At 42.1% G+C, this 25,923-nt stretch overlaps 1 protein-coding gene across 1 annotated transcript in view; it reads right to left on the bottom strand.

Annotated features, from left to right (window-relative positions):
* Positions 1 to 24,500, bottom strand: part of EML6 (EMAP like 6) — a 262,879-nt gene extending 238,379 nt beyond the window's left edge. The window contains exons 1-2 of the mRNA XM_055107940.2: positions 19,173 to 24,500; positions 17,695 to 18,404 (exon numbers count right to left, since the gene is read on the bottom strand). Coding sequence (XP_054963915.1) covers positions 17,695 to 17,891 — 197 coding nt within the window. The 5' untranslated portion in view covers positions 17,892 to 18,404; positions 19,173 to 24,500. The remainder of the gene's footprint in view (positions 1 to 17,694; positions 18,405 to 19,172) is intronic.
* Positions 24,501 to 25,923: the final 1,423 nt, after the last annotated feature.

Consider the following 25,923-nt stretch of genomic DNA (forward strand, 5'->3'; position numbering starts at 1 on the left):
TTAACTCTTTATATCAATCGGCTGACGGTAAAATTGGTTTGTTGTACATTGTTTTGTTTAAAGTCACAGTTTCCAAAGACCTATCAATGATGAAATTCAGTGAGGACTTACGTGTGAAAAAACTTACTCAGGGCCTAGAGTGAGGTTTCTTTCTCTTTTATGTCATTCTTCTACTCACTTTGCAAAGCTCCTTATATGCTTTACTGAATTGAATTCTCAATAACAATCTACCAGTGTGTCTAGAGGAAGAAGCTGAGGCTGGCTGTGTAACAACTAAGAAGTGGTAGAATCAGATTCAAACCTAGGTGTGACTGGCACTGAAGCCCTAGCTTTTTCCACCACATAAAGAGCCTCCGGGACACAGAGGGGCCAGTCGCCTGCATAACTGGGGTGGAGAGACACACAAATGGAAAGTCATAGCAGAATTGAGACGTGTTTAAGAGACGGAGAAAATGCTACAGTGGCAAGGAGGAAACAGACATTAGTTCTGCCCCCATGAAATCAGGGAGGGCTTCACAGAGATGGTGACACTGTAGTTGTCTCTTGGCTTATATGAATCTGCCACAAATTCAGATTCCAGAGACCTGGAAGGCACTTTCAGCAGCAAGGCTGTGGGCAGTAACATGGAGACACATATACCCTTTGACTTACTGCAAGGAGTATGGGTGATGGGACCAAAGGTAGGAAAGTCGGGGAAACAGAGCTGTGGCAAGAGATAATGGCAAAAAGGTGGGGGTAGGGTCGCATTCCAGAAGCAATAGAGTTGGCCGGAGTTTTTAAGCAAGGCAGAGACAGATCAGATCTGTGCCACAGAACACTAATTCCAGTGCTAGCATAGAGCAGAAATTCTGGAGACTAAAACCACTTGAGGAATCTTTTTTTCTTTTAATGGTATGGTTTGTCCCATTGTTATGAATGTTAATTTGCATTTAGTTATGGTGGGTTGCCAGGTTTCTCCACTGTACTTATTGTTTGTCCTTTGTAAATATTAACTATCTGGTGGTGGAGGACAATGTAAAATCACATTTCTCAACAAAACTTCATCACTAGTTATAGCATCCATTGGTTTTCTAACTCCATCATTCCAGCTATATTTAATACTTGGCTTTCTACACAAGGAAGAGCTTTGCATTGAGTTATTTATATCACTATGGATGCAAGGATTTTTATTTTATTCTACAGATTATAATTCATGCTCAAATTATCCCAGATGTCGCCAATGGAAGTCCCTTCAAGATGGCTCTCATGTCATTTTAATATCTCCCCTTATTCTTTAAGCACTGCTATATTTTCTAGCACAAGAAGATATTCCAGATGTATCTTGTGCTTTCACTGCCCCAGGCCTAGAATCAGCTTTTTCTCCAAGGAGTTCTGTTCTTTTTTGTGGAGAACAGTCTTTAGAAACTGAATTCTTGGTGCTAGTCATGTTTCTGGTGCTGATGTGTCACTGCTTTCTTAGTAATCTTAACAGAAAGAGCAAGGAAGTGTGTGTGTGTGTACTTATTTATATACACCTATATATATATTTCTATGGCAATTTTTTAAATGCAGATTTTGGGGCCTCACACCTATACCTACTGAATCAGAATCCTTAGGAGTGGGCTCATTAAATCTGAATTTTTTTGTTTAAGTTCACCAGGTTCTTGAGCAGAGGATGGGCTAGGGGAGTAACCATCAAAGCCGGGAGACCAGTTAGTACTCTACTGTAACCATCCACACAAAACCAGGGATGTGGACCAGGGCAGAAGCAGTAAGATAGAGAGGCCAAGATCAGCTGCACTTGGGGCTCTCTGGACAATAAGAATGAGGAGGGAAGGAGTATCCAGGCACTCAGTGGTTCCTGCCTGGATCGCTGTGATCGTGTGGCCTGCACTGTCATTTACAGAGTAAGCACTGAACCCGTTTGTTTAACTTAAGTAGCCTCTCATTTTTCTCCCATAGATTATAAAAAAATCCAAGTTGTTGACATTCTGGGAAGAAAATAATTATAAATTTATAGAATTTATATCTCTTCTATTACATTTTTATCATATGGACTAGAAACTGAATTTCACTCAAGGCAAGAAAGATGACCTGCAAAGTCATTATCAGTAGGCCAACCCCTCACATACATAAACAGGGCCAGTCAAAGTGAATGTGTTCGTATCTACTCTGCAGAAAAATAGGCCTGCAAGTCTTTTTACCAAGAAGCAACATCTGTAACAATATCTCTTATTGTCCCAAGAAAAAAAAAAAGAGCTAGAGTCTGCTAGAGATAGAAGTCATTAAGCTGAAAGGACTGCCTACTACCACTGCAGCATAAAACTCACTAGAGCATGAGGAAAATATATAAAGCAGATGTAAGAAGAAAAGTAAACCTGAAAGGAAATGACCCTTGGACATTCGTATTGCTATAACAGAAAGCTTAAAACCCAGATGAAAGTACAATCCAGAGAAAAATTATCATTCCCAGTGTTTATGTAGTAAAAGCAATTCATCAATGACCTCTTATTGCTAAATCCACTGGGCCGTTTTCCAGACTCACCTTCTTCTACTCTGCTGAGTCTGCTGAGCATCTTCTTGACACTCTCTCTGTTCTTGGTTTCAAGGGCATTCTACTTCCCTGGTTTGCCTCCTACCCCTGTGACCATTCCCATCTTTCATAAGTACCCCTTTATCTGCTGGTTTCTAAGAAGTTGATCTTTCTCAAAGTCCTGACCCTGGGATCTTTTCTTTCCTCCCTACCTTCTCTGGGTATCTCACCCACTCCTACACATACACTGAAACTCTCACAGCTCTCTCCTAAGCAAGGGCCCATATAAATGTATAACCACCTCTTGGATGTCTCACAGACACCTCAATCTAAATATGTTCAAAGCTGAACTCATCTCCCCTGACCCTGAAGCTGCTCCTCATTCTGTTTCAGTGAATGGTCATCACCATTCAACCAGCTGACTAAGTCAGAAACTTGACCACTACGTTACACCTACCTGCCTTCTTTCTACCCTACTCCCAATGCCCTCTCCCATATCCAATCCATCACCAGGAATCAAGAGTCTCCAGGACGTATTCATACTTCTCTTTGCATTCTACCACAATTACTTCACACCTGGATTACTTCAAGTGCTTGCAGACTTGTTTCCTCCAATCCATTATCCACACTGTAGCCAGAGTGACAGGTATAGAGCCTAAATCTAATGATGCCCCTTCTTCCAGAAAGCCTTCCCTAACCACCAACCGCCTCCCATGAATGGGCTAGGAGTATGTCCTGAGGCTCTCACACACTTTGGGTAACTAACCATATCTGGCTGTGCATATGTGGACTCCTGCCCTCGTGACTGCAAGTTCATTGAGAGGAGATGTGTGCTGTGTGCTGTGTGCTGCTGGGTCCCCAGCGCCTCACACAGGGTATGACACACAGGAGGCACTCAAGAAATCTTTGTTGTAAGTCATTTTCCTTAAGGGGTTCTTAACCTGGGGGTCCATGTACCCTTTTATAGATTTCAGGAGGTTGATGAACTTAGATTAAAAATTATACCTTCATTTTCACTAATTTGTAACACACTAAGATTTCCTATCATTCAAAAGGTAATCAACAAACCATAGAAGTGTTAGCAGCACCTGCAACCTTGTGACTGGTAAAACACAGAATTTTCATATCACATTACATTTGTTGCACATATCTCAAACATCAGGCATATTCATCCCTACTTTTAAATCATAGTAATTATAAGAACTACTAAAACTTTTAATTGTATGTGTTAATAAAGAAGCACATATAACATATACCTACATATTAAAACTATTTTTATAACCATATTTCAAAAGAATTTCCTATAGAATATACGTATATATTTTACTTTATACATGAGAAAACACTATTCTGTGATGGTGGAAGTATAAATTGACACGACCACTTTGGTCTCAAACTCCTGGTCTCATGTGATCTGCCCACCTTGGCCTCCCAAAGTGCTGGGATTACAGGAGTGAGCCACCGCATCTGGCCAGATGCAACCACTTTGGAAAACCATTTGACAGTATCTAGCAAGTACCATATGTGCACCCCGTGACCTAACAATACCACTCCTAGGTGGAACTGCATATATGTTCACTTGTGCTAGAATGCTTGTACGAGTAGCCAAAGGAAACTGCAAACCATCCAAAGGCCCATAAACAGTAGAACAGATAAACTCCAGTATTTCCACACAACAAAAAATATAGAACTGAAAATAAGCATGTAGAAACACAAATGAATCTCATCAACATAGTATTGACTGAAAGGAGCTAGACATAAAAGAATGCAAACTGTACCATTCCTTTTAAAAGTACCTTAAGCAAAACTAAGCTATGCTCTTAAAAGTGAGGATGAAGGTCACCTTTGCAGTGGGGATTGTCACTGGAAAAGGGCATGAGGTGCTGTCTGTGGTATGGATGGTATTGATTTTTTGATGTGAGCAAGGTTACAGGTGTGTTGGGTTTGTGAGAATTGATCCAGCTGTACACTATGATATATGTACTTTTCTGTATCTGTATTACACTGCAATAAAAGTGTAAAACAGAACAAACAAGCCTATTATTCTGAGATGGTGTCTATAGGCTTCATAGCCTGTCAAAGGGGGTACAAAAAAGAAGTCCTATTCTAAGCAGAAATTCTAAGGGTATCATCCAAAAACAAATAAAAGTCATGCACAAGTCTTTCATTTGTTCATTCAACAAACACTTCTTAAGCGCCTTCTACATGCCAGGCTCCATTATGATAACTGTAGGCAGAGCAGTGAACGAAACAGCCCTGCCCAAATACAGCTTATATTTTAAAGAGCCAAGATGGATCAAAAGAAATACTAAGGAAAAAAAAACAAGGATGTGCAATAAGGAATGTGTTAGAGAAGAGTTTGAATTTTAAATAGAGTAATCAGTTAAGGTAACACTGATCAGGCACCTAAGGGAAGTGAGTAATGTCATGTGAATGTCTGAGGGGACAAGGATCCAGGCAGAAAGAGTGCAAAAGAGTACAAAGGCCCTGCAGCAGAAGAGCACCTGGGTATTCAAGCAGCAGCTAGAAGGCCAGTGTGGCTGGAGTGGATCAAGGAATGTAGGGAAAACAGACTGGATCGCAGAGGTAAAAGGGGCCAAATCCCCAAATAGGGACTCAGAAGCCATAACAAGGACTCTGGCTTTTCCTCTGAGGGTTCAAGGCAGAGAATTGACACGACCTGTTCAACCGCACAACCTTATACAGCAAAGACTGCAATTACTTATTGTAACCAGATAACTCTGGCTGCTGTGTTTAGAATAGAAGGGAAAGGCAAGGATGGAAGCAGGGAAGAGGCAGTGGGTAAGAGGTCTTAGGAAAAGAGCATGGCATGAAGAGAAAAGGAGAGAACAGATGCCTTGAAGAAGACAATGCATACACACATAAAACACATGCATTATTAAGGTCAGGAGTTCAAGACCAGCCTGGCCAAAATGATGAAACCCTGACTCTACTAAAAATACAAAAATTAGCCAGGCACGGTGGTGCATGCCTATAATCCCAGCTACTCAGAAGGCTGAGGCAGAAGAATCGCTTGAACCCGGGAGGCAGAGGTTGCAGTGAGCCGAGATCGCGCCACTGCACTCCAACCTGGGTAACAGAGTGAGACTCCATCTTAAAAAAACAAAAACAAAAAGAAAACATATGCATTATTATTGTTGTTGCTGCTGCTGTCATCGTTACTGAACCATTTGAGAGTAAACTGCAGCCATCATGATTCTTCACTCCTAAGTATTTCAGCACACATCTTCTAAGATAAGTACATTCTCTTATATAACTGCATTGCTACAATCAAATTCAGAATATTTAACAGTGACACAAAGCTGTTACCTCATATATAGTCCCACATTCAAGTTTCACCAATTGTCCCAATACTGTTATATATAGCAACCCCTCTCCACCCAATCCAAAGTCACACATTGCATTTAGTTCTATAATTCTAGTCTCCTTTAACCTGGACATTCCCGCAATCTGTTTTAGTCTTTTACAAGAATAACATTTTTTGCCAAGTCCAGACCAGTTGTATTGTAGAATGTCCCTCAATTTGCATTGGTCTGTTTCCTCATTATTAGATTGAGGCCATGCATTTTTGGCAAGAAAAATGTCATCAGTGACACTGACCGGCCCCTGTATGTATCAGGTAGGCCTAGGGAGAGGAGGCAAAGGGCAGGGGAGGTAAGAGAAAACCAGGGGACCACAATGATGAGGAAAGAAAAGGATAGGCACTGAGTAGAAGGTGATCAGCTGACCCAATGCTGTGAAGAGGTTAAGCACGATGTGGCTCCACCTAGCAATGGAGGTCACTGAAGTCGCTCCAGAGAACTCCAGTGGCTGGCGGAAGTAGAAACCAGTTCACTATGTTGAAAAGTGAATGAGAGATAAAGAAAATGGGGGCAGTAAATGGAGACAACTAAGAACCTCATGACTTTAACTTAGAAGAGATTTTGGAAGGATCTTAGGGATTTATAAATGAGGAAACCGAGGCCCAGAAAAGGTAACTGCCATGCCCAAAGTCACATGTCTGGTTAGAGACAGAGCCCATGCAGTGTTCAATCCCATGGGACCCCAATCCCCATGCACAATGCCACGCTCCCTCTTCTGAGAAGTCTGGCATTGAAGGAAAAGAGGAGAAAGGAATCAGAAGAAAAGGTTAATAAAAACAAAGTGAAATACTCCTGCAATGATCTTCCTAAAATGTAAATTGGCCTTCTCTTGCCTTGTTTAAATGAACTCACTGGTCTCCATAACTTGTGGAATGAGTGGTAAATCCCTTAGCTATCTAGCTCCAGCCCACTTAATCCAGCTTCATCTCCCACCGTACCCTCCTCACTCTCATCTGTCATTCTGGTAACATTGAGCTACTTATTCTTGCTTCAAGGGACCCTGCTATTTTAAGCCCCTGAGCCTCTGCATAAGCTGTTCCTGCCCTGTCTTTCCCTCCTTCCCCATTCTTTTTCCACCTCCCTGCCAAACCGCTCTTCAGCCTTCAAAAGTCACTTTCTCCAGGGGTCTTCCCTCGAACCCCTACTTCTGTATGTTTGGGTAAAACTCTTCTAGGCCAGGAAAGACAAATTTAGTTAGAGCTGGCAGATGCTGCCTTACAATCTCTGCAGACATCTGGACTTCACTTCCCTCTTATAAACACTTCAACATATTTTCAAAAGTTGCTTAAAAGACCACATTTCTTACATTGAAAGGGATGCAAATCATGATTTTTCTTATAATACAGTCAAAATACCTTAAGCACAAACATTCAAAAGGAATGTCTCATTCATTGTAAGGGCCATGGCCATATTCCAGTAGGAAACATTATGTCCTCAATGGCTGTATTTTCCATCTAGGCCAGTAGAGAAGTATAAGGAAGAAGTCAAATCAAATTTGGTGTCTAAGAACACAGCAATAATCAGTCATTATTGCCATTCAAATATTCTCTTAAAAAAGAAGATTCTGAATCCTGCCTCTCAATGCCGGCTGAGAATAATATTTTTGGGTTTTTATCTTCACAAAGTATGTATACAATGAGTTCTATAGAAATCTCACCCCTATTTCACACCTTGCTCCTTCCAAATAATTCGAAATATAAAGAATAATATCCAAAGCACTTACTATGCCCATGACAAGGTGCTAGGCACAGGGACACACACATGAAATTCAAACCAGATGGAAACATGGGTAAGTCAACAAATGCAACACGATGCAATGACTCCAGAAGGGAGGAACGTGCATGGTAGCCCAGATGCATAGAGAAAGGAGGACAAGATAGTCTTGAGCTGTCAGATAAGGCTTCAGGGAGAGGTGACACTTGCATTGATATTGAAGGAAGTGAAGGACTGAATAAGTGGAGAAAGGAGGGGTCATTTCAGGCAACCAAAATGATACACACAGGGATGAGGAAACACAAAATAGGATGCCAGATTCAGGAAACTGCAAGGTGTGTGATGTGGCTGGAGGATGTTAAGACAGGGAGGGACATCAGGCTGGAAGAGAAGCCAGGGAGAAGATCATAACAGACCGTGGAGAACATCTTGTGGGAGTTTGACTCTCATCATGCAGGCAATAAGGAGCCTTAAGCAAGTTTTAAATCTAGCCTTAGGAAAATTCATTTTCAAAATATGTTAGAGAGCTACACTCACTAAATCATCCAACGGTTCACTCGTGAAACCTTTTCACTCATTGCCATGGTTGATGTTCAGCAGGTATGCACCAGTATCTCTACCAGTTAAAATATGGAACTATTTCTTTACCAGTTGGTAAATAACAGCTGTCCCTCATCCCCACCTCCACTACCTTGGCCACTGTGCCAGCCCCAGGAAGCCTCCTGTGAGTACCATCAAGCCACCTCCCCAGTGCCTGCCAATATCAGCCTCATTTCCATCTGCACCCCTCTAACCCATCACCCCTGACACCAGACCAGCAGGGGATAAAAAACCCTTAATAGTAGCACTGGCACCCCAGTGGGCAAACACTTAATGCCCAACTGGCCTTCCAAGGCTATGGCCACCAGCCATTGCCTAGCACTGTCTGGAGACATTTCGGCACAGTCTCTTATGAGAAGTGAAAACTCCATGATATATCATATCACCAATTTTTATTTTTTGAGATGGAGAATCACTCAGCCACCCAGGCGAGAGTGCAGTGGTGCGATCTCAGCTCACTGCAACCACTGTTTCCTGGGTTCAAACGATTCTCCCGTCTCAGCCTCTTGAGTAGCTGGGATTACAGGCACCCGCCATCATGCCCGGCTAATTTTTGTATTTTAGTAGAGATGGGGTTTCACCATGTTGGCCAGGCTGGTCTTGAACTCCTGACCTCAGTTGATCCACCCACCTTGGCCTCCCAAAGTGCTAGGGTTACAGAAGTGAGCCACCATGCCTGGCCATATCACCAATATTTTTAATGTAAGCCCTTTTAGTATCCCTTTACTTACCTTTTCTTGTCCTCAACTCAGTATTTCTCATCACTGTCCTTTTCTGTGCATCAAGAAATCATTTGCCTCCTTCTCTTCTACTCCACCTTCTGTAGTAAAGTTGCCATTTATTCTCTCTCAGTCTATTCCCCCTTTATTAGGGGTGGGGAATCTTCTTTAAAGGGGCAGCCCTTGGAAACATTGTCCCACCCTCCAGGCTACAGCTGTATGGACCTGGTAGACATTCTGACCCATGATAGAGCAATTCGATTCTCTTTCCTGGGAATTTGGAATTAAGACTCAAAAGATTGATTCAGTTGGTACTGTAGGACCAAGACGGATTGTACTCAGGGGACTGAGGTGGATTTTTGGGAGGGTGGCCATGTGCAAAATGAATCCTTGAGTTAAGCAGCCAGAGAAAATAAAAGCCTGTATTGTCCAGAGAGAAGCAGAGACGTGAATCCCTGTGATGCACAGGGACACTTCCAAGAGAAATAATTAGAGAAAGAATAGCTGCGTGATACTGTGCAGTGCCTAAGAGACCAGCCACACTCCCTGTAATTGAGTTCCAAAAGGTTTTCTTGTCACCTTGTAATCTCCTCAACTGTACTTCTTTGAAAAAGTTTCTTGCAACTGATGATCCCTTACTTAGAAGACATCTTGTCATTTGTGAATCTTGTTTTATTCCTATCCATAAAATCAACTCATAACACAGAAAAATGTTTTCCTGGCATTATTAAACAACAGTTAAACTAAAAATGAAGGCTCATGCCTTAAAATAATTCTCCATAGCCTTAGAAAAATTCTCTGACCAGCCTATTAAGGTATTACCAGTCCAGAGAGAGCTCCTTTCATCCCCAGGAGGTAGGCTGGCCTGCTGCTCCCCTCCTCTGTGTTAATGGGAAAGGGAGTGGCAGGCAGCAAACCAGTGGACAATCCCAGAATCCTTCAAATTCCAGTTGAGGTCATCCAGATGCCTACCTCCCTTTAGGGGAAGAAAGGAATGAACTGATAAAAGAGTAGACGTCAAAGAGCACCCTCTCTTACAACTCCCCCTGCTTTCCATACCACTCACCTCCTCCGCTGGCTCAACAGACCTGTGTCCAGCAGCAAGGCTGATGCTTATAAAATCATTTTTTAAAAGCAAAAACCTTTGGGAGTAAACAAATCCAATGCATAGACTGTTGTTGGTCACTAAACCAGCAGTTACTAAATACTGCACTCACTATTTAAGTTATAGTTTACTTCATAAATATATAAAAATCTATATGTCACTCATTAGCTCAAACAGCATCTTTACAAATACAGAATAGCAACCAAAGCCTATGGTTTCTATTTCTTCTAGGTTAACCTCTTTAATGATGATTCCCATTTCTGGATCCCCAAACATTCAGCATCTTCTACATGGGAGAAGTTAGTCCCCTACTGGCTGAATTCAAAGGCTGTGGGCATCTAAGATAATTTCATGGAGAAAAAGTAGTCTTTTCAACAAACGATGTTGGGACAACCAGATATCCACATGCAAGAGAATAAAGTTGGATCCCTACCTCACACCATATATAAAAATTAACTCAAAATAGATCATCTACCTAAATGTAAGAGCTAAAACTATAAAACTCTTAGAAGAAAACATAGGAGTAAATCTTGATGACCTTGGATTAGGTGATGGTTGCCTAGATATGACATCAAAAGCATAAAAAAGAAAATTAATAAATTGGACATCATCAAAATGAAAAACTTTTGTACTTCCAAGGGTACCACCAAGACAGTGAATAGGACAACTCACTGAATGGGAAAAAAGTCTGCAAATAATATATAAGGGACTTATACCCAGAATATGTAAAAAAACTCTTAGAACTCAACAATAAAAAGACAAACTGATTAAAAATGGGTAATAGATTTGAATAGACATTTATCCAAAGAAGATATACAAATGGCTAGTAAGTTTATGAAAAGATGATCAATATCATTAGTCATGAAGGAAATGAAAATTAAAACCACAATGAGATATCATTTCACACCCAGCAGCCTGGCAATAGTAAAAAAAAGACAGACAATAGTAAATCTTGACGATGTGGAGGAATTGGATCTCTCATACATTGCTGGTGGGATGCTAAAATGGTGTGGCTGTTGTGGAAAACAATTTCACAGTGCTTCAAAAAGGTGTTCAGATCCACACCTTGAGGATAGGAGAGGCTGCAGGATAGTGTTGCCTAATTAGGGTTGCTGCCATGGGAACAGTTTTTCACCTATCACAGTGTCATCCAAATGACTGATTGATGGGGTTGGTGGGACTGATACAATTCTTTATAAGATAGTATAGTTCAGTGCAATGTTTTCAAGCAGTGACCCATTATGTGGCAACCACATTTTCCAAAACAAAACACAGTCATATATATATATATATATATATTTTGACAGGGTCTTGCCCTGTCACCCAGGCTGGAGTGCAATGGTGTGATCACAGCACATTGCAGTCTTGACCTTCCAGGCTCCCAAGTAGCTGAGACCATAGGCACATGCCACCATGCCTGGCTAAATTTTTTAATTTTTTGTAGCAATGGGGTCTCCCTATGCTGCCCAGGCTGGTCCTTAACTCCCAGGCTCAAACGATCCTCCCACCTCAGCCTCCCAAAGTGCTGGGATGACAGGAGTGAGCCTGGCCTCATATTTCTGAATTAAAAATTAGATTCATGATGTGACAAGAACAAGTATCCACAACAATAACTGAATGGAATATTTGTGACTGTCCTGGGAAATCTAGGGCATATGGTACCAAAACCCATGAGGCATTAATGACCTGGATGAGAATTACAATGACCTTGGTCTTTCTCTGCCTATCTATACCAGAATTTTAGGCACATTAAGTTTCTTCCCACCCTGGCACTTTTGCACATAACCTCTTCTCTGCCACTACATCTTCACCTGTCTTCCCCTTCACACCCTTCAGGTTTCTGCTTAAATGCCATCTCCCTAGAGAGCTGCTCTGGAAATCTTGCCTAAGGTGGCTTCCATACCCCCATTCAACCCAGTTTCTCTGTGATTATTTTTCTTCTTAGCACCTATCACAATCTATAGTCATCTTATTTTCTTGTCCATTCACTGTTGGCTTCCCCCATCAGAAAGTAAGCTTCGAGGCGGCAGAAACTTTGTCATGTTCACTGCTATACCCCCTGAATCTGGCACATTATAGATGTAAAATGAGTTTTTGATGAATTAACAAATATGAAAGAATAAATTACACCCAACTTAGAGAATAAACAAATCTTAATAAAAATTACAAGACTATAATTTATTAATAAGAGCAATAATGCAATCATTTATGAAGATCATTATACGCTTCCGTCAAAAGCTTTCACTTTGCGCTCTTTCCAATGCACAGAGTAAGTGGGATCCAATGAGCAGTAGGATGGTACCATTGAGTAACTCTGATTAAATCTCTTTCCCTCTCAGAGCCATTTCTCAGTGTAAAATGAGAAGACCTATTTCTCAGTGTTGAGGGTGGGAGAATTCAATAGGATGACATATACATGAAGTTTCTGGTACAGAGCAAGCACTCAACTTAATATGGATTCGATTCTTTGTGGTTACCTCCATATTTCTCTTATTCAAACTGGTCAACAGACTAAAGAATATAAAGTCACATCTCTAGGCCTTCATGTGAACTTGCTTACCTGACACTCCAGGCCCAATCATGGCTGTTAGACCTGTCTCTTCAAATCCAACAAGTTCAATTGTATTTGCAGCACTAGATTATTTGAGCCATGTCACAATTTTGACTAAAATAATTTTTTTTAATTAAAATCTCTAATAGATCATTGTTTCAGGTCATTGTTCCAAAGCTGTGGATATTTCTCTTTTTTAAATTTTTTCTTTTCTTTTTTTTTTCTTGATACAGGGCCTCACTCTTGTCGCCCAGGCTGGAGTGCAACAGCACAAACCGGGCTTACTGCAACCTCTGCCTCCTGGGCCAAAGAGATTCTCTGGCCCTAGGTCCCGGAATACCAGGGACCACAGGCACCTGCCACCATGCCCAGCCAGCCCTTGTATTTTCTGTAGAGATGGGGTTTTGCCATGCCACCCAGGCTAGTCCTGAACCCCCAAGCTCAAGTGATCTGCCCACCTCAGCCTCCCAAATTGCTGGGATTAGCCTGGCCGAGCTGGGGATGTTTCTAAAGCAAACTTAAACATGGTCCCATTTCCAGGCAGAATTCTAATGATCTACTTCAAATATTCTTGAATAAATCAAACGGTTTATAGACCAACAGAGGATAAGCGAGTTACAAAGAGCAACAATCTACTACCTTCTGGTTAGGAAGAAGGCACAGTTGTAGGGACCACAATATAAGAGGCCATAAAGCAGTGAAGCCAAAGCTTGCAGCTTTGGAATCAGACCAATCTGGGTTCCAATTCCCATTCCACAGTCTGCCAGACAGTGACAACAGGCAAGATCCTCAACCTCTCTGTGCCTCAGCTGCCTCCCCTGTAGCCTGGGGTTAGCAACAGTGCCTATCTCACTGGATTGTGAGAGGGTGGATCAGATCAATCGATATACACATTTAGTTCTGAGTTTGGCACTCAGGAAATGTTAGCTCTGGTTATAAGATTCACTCTCAGCCTCAAGAGTCTTATATACGCTTACAAATGAAAACAGAATGAAACGATAGCCCTAAATGATACATATTAAGTGAGCAGCATCGGTCACAAAACACACAAAGTTTTGGAACTGCAAGGTGCCCCTTCATCTGAGGATGGTACAAGGTCTCATGGGAGAGGTGAGACTGCAGCAGATAGGGCTTTGCAGGATGCAGATGCAAACAGGACCCTGGTGCTGCACCCTTACCATTGGCCAAACATTTTTGTATGTAATCTCCACAACAAACTACAAAGGAGATACCTTTAAAACTCCATTTTATAAGTGAAAAGTTGTTTCACTGATGAGATAGTTAAGATTCGAAGAGGTTTATTAAAGTCGCCAGCTGGTGGCAGTCCTAGGTTCAAACTCAAGTATGACTGACAGCAAAGTCCAAGCTCCCACTGCTATGCCATTGGAGGGGTGCGGCTGGACAGACAGAGAAGGGCCAGCGGGGAAGATGAATCATTCCACTGTGAGGCAGGGAAGAACAGAGTCATCATATGGCAAGTGGGAAGCAAACAATTTATGATTTTTTAAAAAAGGAAAATAAGGATAGGATGGTAGGTTAGGAGAGAGAACAGAAAGCTTAGGAAACTGGACTTCTGCCTGTGAGCAATGATGAATCATTGTTTTGTTCTGGGGGTGTGTGTGTGTTTAGTGAAATACTACTTCTACCACAACTAAGAATATTTATTGAGCACCAACTAAGGGCCAGGCCCCACACTAAACTCTTTGCATACATTTTTTTCTAATAGTTACAACTCTGCAGTTTAGGTATTGTCATTCCCATTTCACAAATAAACAAGGCCCTGAAAAGTGATGCCACTCACCCAGATACCCCCGGTAAATGGCAGAGTGGGATTTATACCCAAGTGTGCATGATAACGAAGTCAGTGCCCTTTCCCCTAAAGCAGCATTGTACATAAACCTCCTTTGCAAATGGGAGCCGGAAAATGAGGCAGAAGAACCTGGAGACAGGGAACTAGCCAGAAGCAATACATATAGTGGTCCAGAGTGAGGAGATAAATGTCTCAACTGGAATCACTGTGAAAATGGAAGGGAAGTAACAGAGGATGAATGTGTTCACAGGCTTTTCTTTCATTTACTCCCATTCTCTGTGTCATGTTCTACTACCTAAAGTAGAAACCAAGTTAGTAATTATCCCAGTCTCTATTACTGTCCTTGCTATCAAGCCCTGATTTGCATCTTGTTGTTAGCCCAATAGCAAATATTACTTTAAGTATTCACTTGTTCTATCACAATGTTATCAGGTCTAAAATATGGCATCATCTTCTAATCTGTTATCTGAATTAAAAAGTAATATTCAAGAGAATAAAACTAAGCCTCCACATTCAATAAATTATATTATGCCTCACATAGCAACATCTTTAAAAATCTGACTTAGACATATAGCCTGTCAAAGCAGAAGGACACATATGCTGAGCCCTAATGAGCTCTGCCAAAACCTACATTATTATTAGGGTTCATTATGATCTTGGAGATCACATGGTTTTATAAAATGGAGTGTGTTATTAATACTTGTTGGGCTGCTTTATAGTTAATATTCTTGGCAAAACAGCACAAAAAATAAAGCAGTATAGATGTATGCATATGAATATATCTTTCAAACTAATGCAAAAGCTATGTACCAAGAGGACAATTACTTATGCTATCTCACCTGATGGAAACAAGAATTAGAAACGAACAAGTTTTGATATTCATGTAATGATTCAATAAAATACCAAAACACTTTTGCATTAGAACCTTAGCTATAGTCCTCTCCATTTAATAACAAACTTCAATATTTCAGGTGGAAGAATAGTAGTAACCGGGATACACAGAAATGAATTAAAATTCATAAGGACAAAAAATTGTGCATTGTGGTTTGTGCAGTGCCTTCACCAGAAAAAGATATTTACATACGTAAGACAAAGCAAAAGAACAGCATAAACATTCCAATTTTATAGCTCTTAATTCCATAATAATCTGTGGTTTGTGTTTCTTAATTCATTGAACTTAATTTTATTCTTGTGTACAAAGACATATTTGGATGTTAAATATCCAAACTCTGCTCTGCTCTGCTCACCTATACATACTCTGACCCAACCAAATATTGTGGAGAATTATGAATACAGTCCTTTCTCTGAAATCAGGCTTACTACTATGTCACTAAAGTAGCTTAATGAATAGATCAGATGCTAACTGTCTCTTTTTCCTTTCATCAGTTAAGGCTCCCTGCAAACCCAGTTATACACATCACTTCATTCACCTTTTCTTCAAATCTGAATGTTTCCTTAACCACCCAAGCTAGATTTCATCACATCCCACTAGCCCGGCTGCTTGTCATAACAACGGTTTACTGCAACTCCACCCTTTTCCCACCTTCAGCTTCAACAGTGCATTTGGTTTTTTTCCTTGTATCAGAGAAAAAATTAGGATTAGGAGTTCAAATCCACAAAGTAGTTCAGTGAACTGTCACATTAATATTATTTAACCACAGAGAATTTTCTGTTTAATTGCCACTCTCTCCCTTCACCCAAAGGACTACATCTTATTTTGATGCTGTAATGGAAAGCACTGCATTAAGACAGAGAGAGCAAAAACATAATGGGTTTAAATTTTTAAACATCTAACCTTTTCATGAGTCATTGTTAATCATTTGCACCTGTAACTTTCATAATCAGCCTAGAAATTAGAGAAGCAAAATCTGCAGAACAAAACTATGTAAGGATGCCCCAAGCACAACAACTACCATGTTAGGGAGAGAAGAAAAAAAGCTATTTGTGTCATACGTGACATGAAAAAAGTTTTACATGCTAGTTCCACTAAATCTTGAGAACATCAGAGCTCCCATCTTCAAAAAAAGTCAAGATTTTTTAAAATCTGTAGTTTGAATATTAAGTGCTTGCCTTCTGTAACAATTTTTCAACTTTAGGTCTCAGAAAAAAAAAGGCTCTGGAATATAAGCACATCATTAGGAAGCAAAAAAAAAAGCTGGTCTTTGAAATCATTCTCTGCACTGAGAAATTAGGAGCATGGACATGACATCACTTCATTTATTTCATTGTGAAAGACAAACTTAGAGCAAAAGTGGCAATATTCTGAGAATGTAATGGTAGTTGTTCTACATCAATGAAACACACAAGTTTGGAAGGTATAAATATGGTCTCTGTCAGTTGTAGTCCATCCTCAGCAAGTCATTTTCCCTGTGGGCTGAGGCTCCCATATGACGAAAATCTTCCTTAACTGCTGAAGGCTGAAAAGGATTCCCTGTGAACAGCATCTGGCCCATACCTTGTTTGCTCACATAAAAGCTGACAAGGGCTGGAGGAAAATGTGTCTGGTCCAAAGATGAGAGGATAGGGCCAAGAATCACAATATAACCCCTTTCAATTTAATCGGGAGGGCCCCTAAAATGGCCATTCATCCAAATGAGCTCTCCTGTCAGTCAGTCTTGGGCCATCCGCTAGCAGATGTTGGTTATTGTGTGGGCTGGCTGGTAGGATTTTGTGATCCAGCAGCTGCCAGCCTTTAATAACCTCAATGATGTTGTGGAAGCATCCATTTAGTGTATAAATATGCTTTGGGCATTAAAACACGGCCAAGTGAAATATTAGAGAACAAACTCCCCACCCACTGCAGAAATTTCCCAGGTCCAAAGCATCTGAGATGAAGATTCCAAATTACCAGTAGTAAAATTTCTTTTAGATCTTTTTTAATCCTCTTGCTTACTGAGAAACCCACTGAGGAGCCTCCCAAAGATGATGCCCCCACTTCAGGCTATTTGGTCCTACCGTGCACCTGGTTAGGGAAGGAAGAAGTGTTTCATAGTTACCCAGGCTCCTTCCACTTGTAGCAGGAAAGAACAGCAAGAAAGCATCAGAACACTCAACTCCTTGGAGATTTAAAAGCCAGAATTCCGGAGGGATACAGCGAAAAGACATCTCTCCCTCCTCACCTACACTCCCCACACTGTTTCTGCCCTGGCCCTAGAATCAGCAGCCCTTCAGTAATTCCATGCGGCTCCAGAGAGAATCCTCTATTCCACGGGGCTCCCGGATCCGACCCCAGGTCAACCGCTTCCCACCTTCCCAGCCTCCACACGCAACCCCTCCCCGCCGCCCCTGGCCACCCCCTTACCTGATAATGTCGTCGTTGTGTCCCAGGAAGAATTTTTGGCTGTGCTCGCGGGTGTTGTAAACCACCCCGACCCCAGCCACAAAGTAGACCACCTCCTTGCCTGCCGTGTAGTACAGGTTGTTGCGGCACTGGTGACCCCGGTACCCGTACACCCACTCCAGCCGGAGCTGGCAGCGGGGCGCCGTCCGATCCGCCATGATAAGCCGACCCCGCGCGCCCCCCGCCCCCCCGCGCGCCGGGGCCGTCCTCGCCGAGGCTGGGGCTGCGGCGGACCTGCAGGGGCTCAGCGCGCGGCGCAGGGCGCTGATTTCCGCGGCGACACACAGGCACAGCCCAGCGGGCCGGCCGCCACCATCATCCGCTGCAGCCGCCGCAGACAAGCCGCCGCCGCCGGTGTGCGGCCGCCAGACCCCGCCGGGCGCCGGGCTCCCTCTACCCGGGCAAGGCGGCTCTGGGGGCGCCGGCACCGGCGCGCGCGCCTTACTGCACCTGCGGGCTCCGGCCCCCGGGAGAGGCTCTCGGGGGGGCCACCCCGCCTTTTACATCAGGAATCTGCATATCCCAACAGCGATCACCCAGTTCGCTCACTGAAGTTTGCGGTGCGCCGGGGCTTCGCGGCAGGCGGCGGGATTTATTCTGCGATAGCCTTGATTTGACAGGCAACCCGGGTGAGCTCTGCCATCGCCGTCTTTGGATCCGAAATTGACAGTCTATATCCAGGAAGCGAGAGCGAGGAAGAAAGAAACAGATTTTTCGCATAAGTCACCCAATCCAAGAAAATTATCCCCAAACTAAACCAAGTTGGGTATTTTTAAAAATTGTCCCCTACTCCCGCTTTCTCTCTCCAGTTCCATCTCCTTAATGATATGAAATATGCGTAAATGCTGCTGCCTGGCAGTTGCTGATGCGATTTGAAGGAACGCTTGCTGTTTCCCTAATAAGCGAGGGCGAATATGCAATGGTCATTTTTTAGATGCTCCAATTAGTTTTCATGTGTGTGTTTAATAATCATATCCTCCGTGAACCTTCTATTCACCGAGAAAGCCATAAAGAACTTAGCAGCTCTCATTGATCAGCAACTCCAATCCGCATCATGAAAGATTGTCTTACTCGGAAGAAACGAGGCACTAGTGCAGTCGGAGGGAGTGCGCTACCTACAAACGCTCCTGGTCGAGGAGAAATTAAATAACAAGTGGCAAAAATCGTGTACTTCTCACAAACCTCTGCGCTAAACACCGGGTCCCACGGAATCCCGGGTCCTGCCCTGAGCCCAGCGTGGAGCGGGGTCGCCCGAGGGACCCGGGGGACAGCAACCCCCCACAGACGCACACGTCCCGGGGGTCGGCGCGCTGCGCGAGGGATGCCCGCCCTCAGGACTGTTCGGCCCGCGCGCACTGCCGCCCTGGCGGCGCCCTGCACTCCTCCCACTCTCGAACCAGCCTCGCCCGCGGAGCATCCGCGCGCTCTCTGCCTCTAACCTCTGCTGCCAGCGGACGCCACCGGCGCGTCCCGGATCCCGCGCGGGCGAGCGAGCGAAATCCTCTGCCTGCCCTCCCCTCCCCGCCTCCCGCACCCGGGGATGGACTTCGTCACTGAGGCGCCGCGGGAGACAGGTTCTTCCTCCAGCCGGGGCTCCGGGGGCGGGGCCACAACGCCGCGCTAGTGAACCTCAGCTAACGGTTACTAGGCGAGATCTCGCCGCTTGGAAACAGCGACGCCCCGGAGGACTGGGGCCGCCCCCTCCCTCTCCTGGTCCCTGTGGCCTCTTCCCCCGACGCATCCTGGGAAGTGTAGTCCTCTCTGCGCCGGTTAGGGCGGACAGCGCGCGGAACGGACCATAAGTCCCAGGATTCCGCGCGCCCAGAGGGAGTCGCAGCGAGACCTGTACCGGCGTCAGCGGAGCCTGCGGCTCTCGGGGTGAGGAGATCGCGGCTCACCAAGGGCGACTGCCTGCCCACGCGGGCGTTCCCTTGTGACTGAGGCGGGAGCTGGCGTGCGTGGGTCTCTGTAGAGAAAAGCGGTGGAGTTGGAATGGAGACGGTCTCCCAGCCCACCACTGGAATTTCTCCTTCATCGGTCTCTGAGGGTTGCTGTAACCGACATCCTCACCATGCTGTAACTGACTCAAGCTTAAGTTTGTTTCCTACTTAAGTTTTCCTTTTCATTCACATGGATTTTAATTTGTTAAAGTGCAGTTCTGCCAAGTTTAAGAAAAATGCTGGGAATGTGAGCTCACTTCTGCCCTAAGAACCAGCGTCTTCCCATGACCTGCGTCCTAAATTAGAGGACTTGGGTATTTACAGAGAACCAGAGTTTGGAAGCAGGAAGGTGCTCACGCCATGAACAGCTAACCTTGGCCTTCAAACGCAGAAGCTGGTGGCATTTCTCCTAAAACTGCCCGAGATGAACTATGAATCCACTGTGTTCTCAAGTAGCCTATTTCCAATTTAGGGCCATAGCTAGTCTTTGGAAAGAGATTTCAAAATCTCAGTGACTAAGAGGCTGCAAAAGGATGATGGATTGGACGTTTGGAACGTCCTTTCCCTCCCATGCTTTCAGTGTAATCGCTTACTCAGTTCATCTCCCTCAAGTTTTAAGACAATCCTCCGACCTGGTAGGAAACCTCGAAAGAACTGGAAGTGCCAGAGTTTGGATGATTTGTTGCTGCCCGCAGTAATGAAGAGGATTTGAATTGGTCTCATCTTTGTTTTTAAGGAAACAGAATCAACAAATAAGTGAGATGGCACTGTGCTAGGCAACAAGAACACTACCAAAAACAAAAACACGGCCTGAGAAAGGTTTGAGATAGAAGCAAAAATATAGTTGATCAATGATGTCGTGCCATAAAACAGTGCCAAATGAATTATATAAAGACAGTAAGTTTTTGTTGTTCTTTTTGTTTTGTTTTGTTTTGAGACAAAACAGGCTGTTGCCCAGGTTAGAATATCGTGATCTTGGCTCACTGCAACCTCCGCCTCCTGGGTTCAAACGATTCTCCTGCCTCAGCCTCCTGTGTAGCTGGGATTACAGATACGCACCACCACGCCCAGCTAATTTTTGTATTTTTAGTAGAGACAGGGTTTCGCCCTGTTGGCCAGGCTGGTCTCCAACTCCTGACCTCAGGTGTTCTGCCCGCCTCGGCTTCCCAAATTGCTGGGATTACAGGCATGAGCCACTGTGCCTGGCCAGTAAGTTCTATATAAGAATTCAGAAGAGGAAGAGTTTTTCCAGATAAAATACATCAGGAAAAGTTTCATGGAGGAACTAGGAAATATAGATAGAATTGAGATAAGTAAAGATAAATTGAAAGAGCGTTCTACATGCATTTAGGGAATAAACAAAAGTGTAGATGCAGAAAAGTGGATTTAGAGAACACTAAAGAGAATACCCAGTTTGGTGCAAGGGAGAATTCATATAGGATCAAGAGGACACATGAAAGGTTAGATTGTAGATGGAGCTCAGCATAGGGGTTTGCGCTGTATCCTTAAAATAATGGAGTCATTGATTTTTTGAATAAAAATAAGGGAATAGCAATGAAAGCAGTAATCAAAGCATGAGGTATTAGAAGTCTGGGGTAGTGCTTGAGGCTGCATTAGAGATAGTGGCAGTGGTCTAGAAAGGAAGAGACACTTTCCAGAGAAAATGTACATAGTTTAGCTCTGAGAAGATCAGTTCATTCCTAGATAAAGTGGGAAGGATGTAAACAATAACTTATATAAAATATATCAGAATAGATACATGATCTAGAAATAGCTGCCCCTATCCAAACTGAGCAAGATGAAAAGAAAGGGCGTAGCAAACACAAATGTATTGAAAAGAAGTCTCTTAAATAGAAATGGATGGAACATATTCATTTCCTAAATTATCTTTAGTATAACTAATGACCCCCATGCTGTACCAGACTGTTAGATGAGTTGGAGGAGTAAGTCTGAGTCAGCCACTTACAATTGTAACCTTAGGCAAATCACTAAATCCTCTGATCTTTACTCTCCTCATTTAATAAAGTATAGCAGTACTCACCCCACAGGATAATTGTAAGAATGAAACAAAGTAATACAATTTGTAAAGCATTAGATAAATGTTAATCATTACTATATGGCAGTAGATAGTAACCTCTACTTGAAAGTGTCAAGACTGGTAGTATCCTTTGGAAATAAGCAGTATTAAAAAGCATGAGTAAAACTCATAATATAATAACATTATGTTGTTGTAATGAATAGCAGTTACTATGTTCCAGGCACTATAAATGGTGCTTTACGTGTATCAGATAATTTAATCTTCACCCCAGTAATAATCCTATGAAGTAGTTACTGTTATTTCCTCATTTTACAGATGAAGAAATGAAGGTAAGGAAAGTTTAAGTAACTTGCCAGGATGTGCCCCATGACCCTTCTCTTCTTTGAAATGTACTGCAGTGAGCTGTTACCACGCCATTAGACTATAGCCTGGGCAACAGAGTGAGATCTCAAAATAAAGAAGAAAAAGCTACCCCAAGTCTTTTCTGTTTATATGCTATTGGTTATGTAGGCATACCTAGCTGCAAGGAGATTTAGGAACTAGTTTTTATTCTGGGCAACCATGTACCTAACTAAAAATAGAGGATTCTTAAACTGTGGGAAAAAATAAATGGCACTTTACATCCCTTATCTCTCTTAATCCTTACAACAACCCTATGAGTAGATAACTTCATTTTAATGTGAGGAAACTGAGACCCAGAAAATAAGTAATTTAACCAAGATTATTCAATAAGTGGCAGAACCAGAATCAAATTTAGGTCTGTCCAACTACAGAACCAGTGTTATTAACCACTACTCCCATACCTCCCAACGCAAGACATAGATCCATTTATTATTAAACGATGAGAAAGTAATAGTTGAGTAAGGCAAAGTCTCAGAATTTACTTCCTGAAGTTTCCTAAATAATAAGAGGGAAAAAGATTCAACAAACAGTAGTAAGGACAGAAGATAAGTTGAAAAACTCATGAAAATTCTCACAAAAAAATGCTCCAATTTGGAAAAGTAAAATGTAAGTATACATTTTTAGAGGCTGAGGTGAAGAAGGGGCATACGTTTAGAGAAGATCCTACATATTACTTTAGGTATTCAGCAAAAATAGTTTCACCAGGACCTGCCATCATCAGGGAGGTGGTTGAATGATGGTTGTACTATGCAGAGTCAAAGGAATAATCCAACATTCATAGGTGTGAGATATATCTTTGGCTGCGTGGGATACGTCCTGGAACTGGTCATTTCATAGTACCTTAAGCAAGAGCAAAACCTTGTCTTTTAGTGGAGGCTGTACTTAGTCCCAGTAGATTTCACCCATTTTCCTGCTCTACTCTTTTCCAATATTAGGCTACAGAAAAGTGGGGAGGGGGGGAAACAGTAGTCAGCCACCATATTTTAGCTCTGAGAAGATCAGTTCATTCCTAGATAAAGTGGGAAGGATGTAAACAATAACTTATATAAAATATATCAGAATAGATACATGATCTAGAAATAGCTGCCCCTAACCAAACTGAGCAAGATGAAAAGAAAGGGCGTAGCAAACACAAACTAAAATCCTGAAAGAAAGGTATATAACATGCAAAAGATAGATGAAGAACCCCATCTGGAAGACAGTTTACATTCTTTGCTAGAGAAGAACTTAGTTACAACATGAATTTAAGATATCAGTGATATGGTTTGGCTGTGACCCCACCCAAATCTCATCTTGAATTGTAACTCCCACAATTCTGATGTGTTGTGGGAGAAACCTGGTGGGAGGTGGTTGAATGATGGGGGTAGGTCTTTCCTGCACTGTTCTCGTGATAGTGAATGAGTCTCACGAGATCTGATGGTTTTAAAAACAGGAGTTCCCTGCACAAGCTCTCTTTGCCTGCCACCATCCATGTAAGATGTGACTTGCTCCTCCTTGCCTCGTCTCAAAAAAAAAAAAGAAAATCATAAGGAGGAAAAGATATATTTACTATTCATTAAGTGGAAGTGGATCATTATAAAGGTCTTCATCCTCAACGTCTTCACATTGAGTAGGCTGAGGAGGAGGTGGAAGAGGAGTTGATCTTGCTAACTCAGGAGTGGCAGAGGCAGAATGAAACTCCTCATATAAAGTGGACCCACACAGTTCAAACTTGTGTTGTTCAAGGATCGACTGTATACTGAAATAATCCGATGAAAGGGTGTTCCTATAAGCTAAAAAAAAATATCATCCCACTGATTATTTACCTTTAAATGAAGAGATCTGGAGGACACTATCTCAGCTTTTCAAACTTAGTGTCGTTAGTGGCAGAACAACTTGCTCCTCCTGCCTCCTGATGTGATGAGTATAAAATGCTGCATAAAACATTTTTACCAAATAATATCTAACCCAAGTCTAATTAAGCCTTGAGACCTAACTTTCAGTTTATAGAAAAAATGGCATAGATGAATGAGTTAATTGAAATCACAAGAAAACAATCAGGTAAAGCCAGAAGGTAGGACAGTATATAACACAAATGACCTAGCCTCATCAAAAGGTAAATGTAATAACAACAACTAAAAAACTAAAAAGCAAGGGATTATTCTTGCTTTAGTAAAAGAGACTAAAGAGATGTAACAACGAAAAACACTGTGTGAATCCTGATCGGATCCTGCTGGTTTTGTTTTGTTTTTCCCCCACATTTTAAATAGAATGTGGGGAAAAACAATGGTTAGGGAAATTTGAATGCAGAATGCATACTAGAGGATATTAAGGAATTGCTGTTTTTATTTTTAGGAAAATCTTATGAAACACATCCTGAAGTATTTAGTAGTAAAATATTGTTTGCAGCTTATTTCTAGCTAGTTCAGGAAGAAATGTGGATGGAAATAGAGAAATATATACATACACATGCAGACATACACATACATGAGACAAAGCAAATATGGAAAATATCAGCAATTGCTGAATCTAGATGTTTTTCTACTTGTTTTAATTTTTGAAATAAAAAATTGGGAAAATTTATTTCAGGGATCTAGGTAGAAACAAAAATCGAGGATGTGTGTGGAAATCAGGCTGGTCTCAGTTTTCTACACTGCAACTTGCAATGCTGCCAGAAAAAATGGAGCAGTGTCTGTAAGTTCTGAGAGGAACAAAGTGTAACATCAGAATTATAACTAGCTAAATTACGTATAAAGGCAACAGGCAGATATTCTGAAATATTAAAGAAATTATATAGCACTGTGACAGTTATGATGAAGGTTAATGGCAAATGACTAAAGATCTCAAACCATTAAAGAAGGTAGAAGTTTCTCTCTCACATAAAAAGTGTGGAGATAGGCAGTTGAGGTCTTGTACAGCAGCTTCAAGAAATTGTCAGATCCTCAGAATCCTCCCTCCTGTCTTGCTACATCCAGCACACGTCTTTCACCTCATGATCTAAGACGATAGAACAAACTTCAGTGGTTATGTTTGCATTCCTGCTAACAGAAAGGAGAAATCAAGATGGGCATATCCTCTCCCTTTAAGAATATTTTCTGTAAGTCTCATACAACATTTTTGCTTATATCCCATTGGCCAGAATTTAGTAACCAAGTGTGTCTAGCTGCAAGGGAGGCTAGGATTGTACAGTATATTCCTGGGTGCAGGGGAAAGTTTGTACGTTTAAAATTACAGGGCTTTTTATTTATTTTTTGTTTGTTTTTTGAGACAGGGTCTCACTCTGTCATTGAGGCTGCAGTGCAGTGATGCAATCACAGTTCACTGCAGTAGTCCAGCCTGGGCGACAGAGTGAGACTCTGCCTCAAAAAAATGAAAATAAATTAAAAGCCTGTCAGATTGATGGACACAGTTAGGACATATGAGTGTAGCTGTTTAACCACAATTTCTTCTGTGTGAAACTAACCAATTATTTGGAACTAGAACTTGTAGCCTTGACCTCATTGGTATCACACTTTAGATACCATTAAACTAATAAAAATTGACAGTAGTATATAACCAGTTATCAACAAATGGGGTTAGAGTCCACATTTTTAAGTAAAAGACTTAAAAATAAAAATAGCATGAGAAGATGCTAAACATAATTACCCAACACAGAAATGCAAATCAAAACCACAAGATACCACTTCACACCCACTAGAATAAGTATAATCAAAAAGAGTAACAAGTGTTGGAGAGGAAGTAGAGAAATTTGAACCCTCATACACTGCTTATGAGGATAAATTATATCTCAGTAAGATGGAGCTGCTTTGGAAAGCAATCTGGCAGTTCCTC

This window comes from Pan paniscus, chromosome 12 (assembly GCF_029289425.2).
Source record: "Pan paniscus chromosome 12, NHGRI_mPanPan1-v2.0_pri, whole genome shotgun sequence".
NCBI classification, from domain to species: domain Eukaryota; kingdom Metazoa; phylum Chordata; class Mammalia; order Primates; family Hominidae; genus Pan; species Pan paniscus.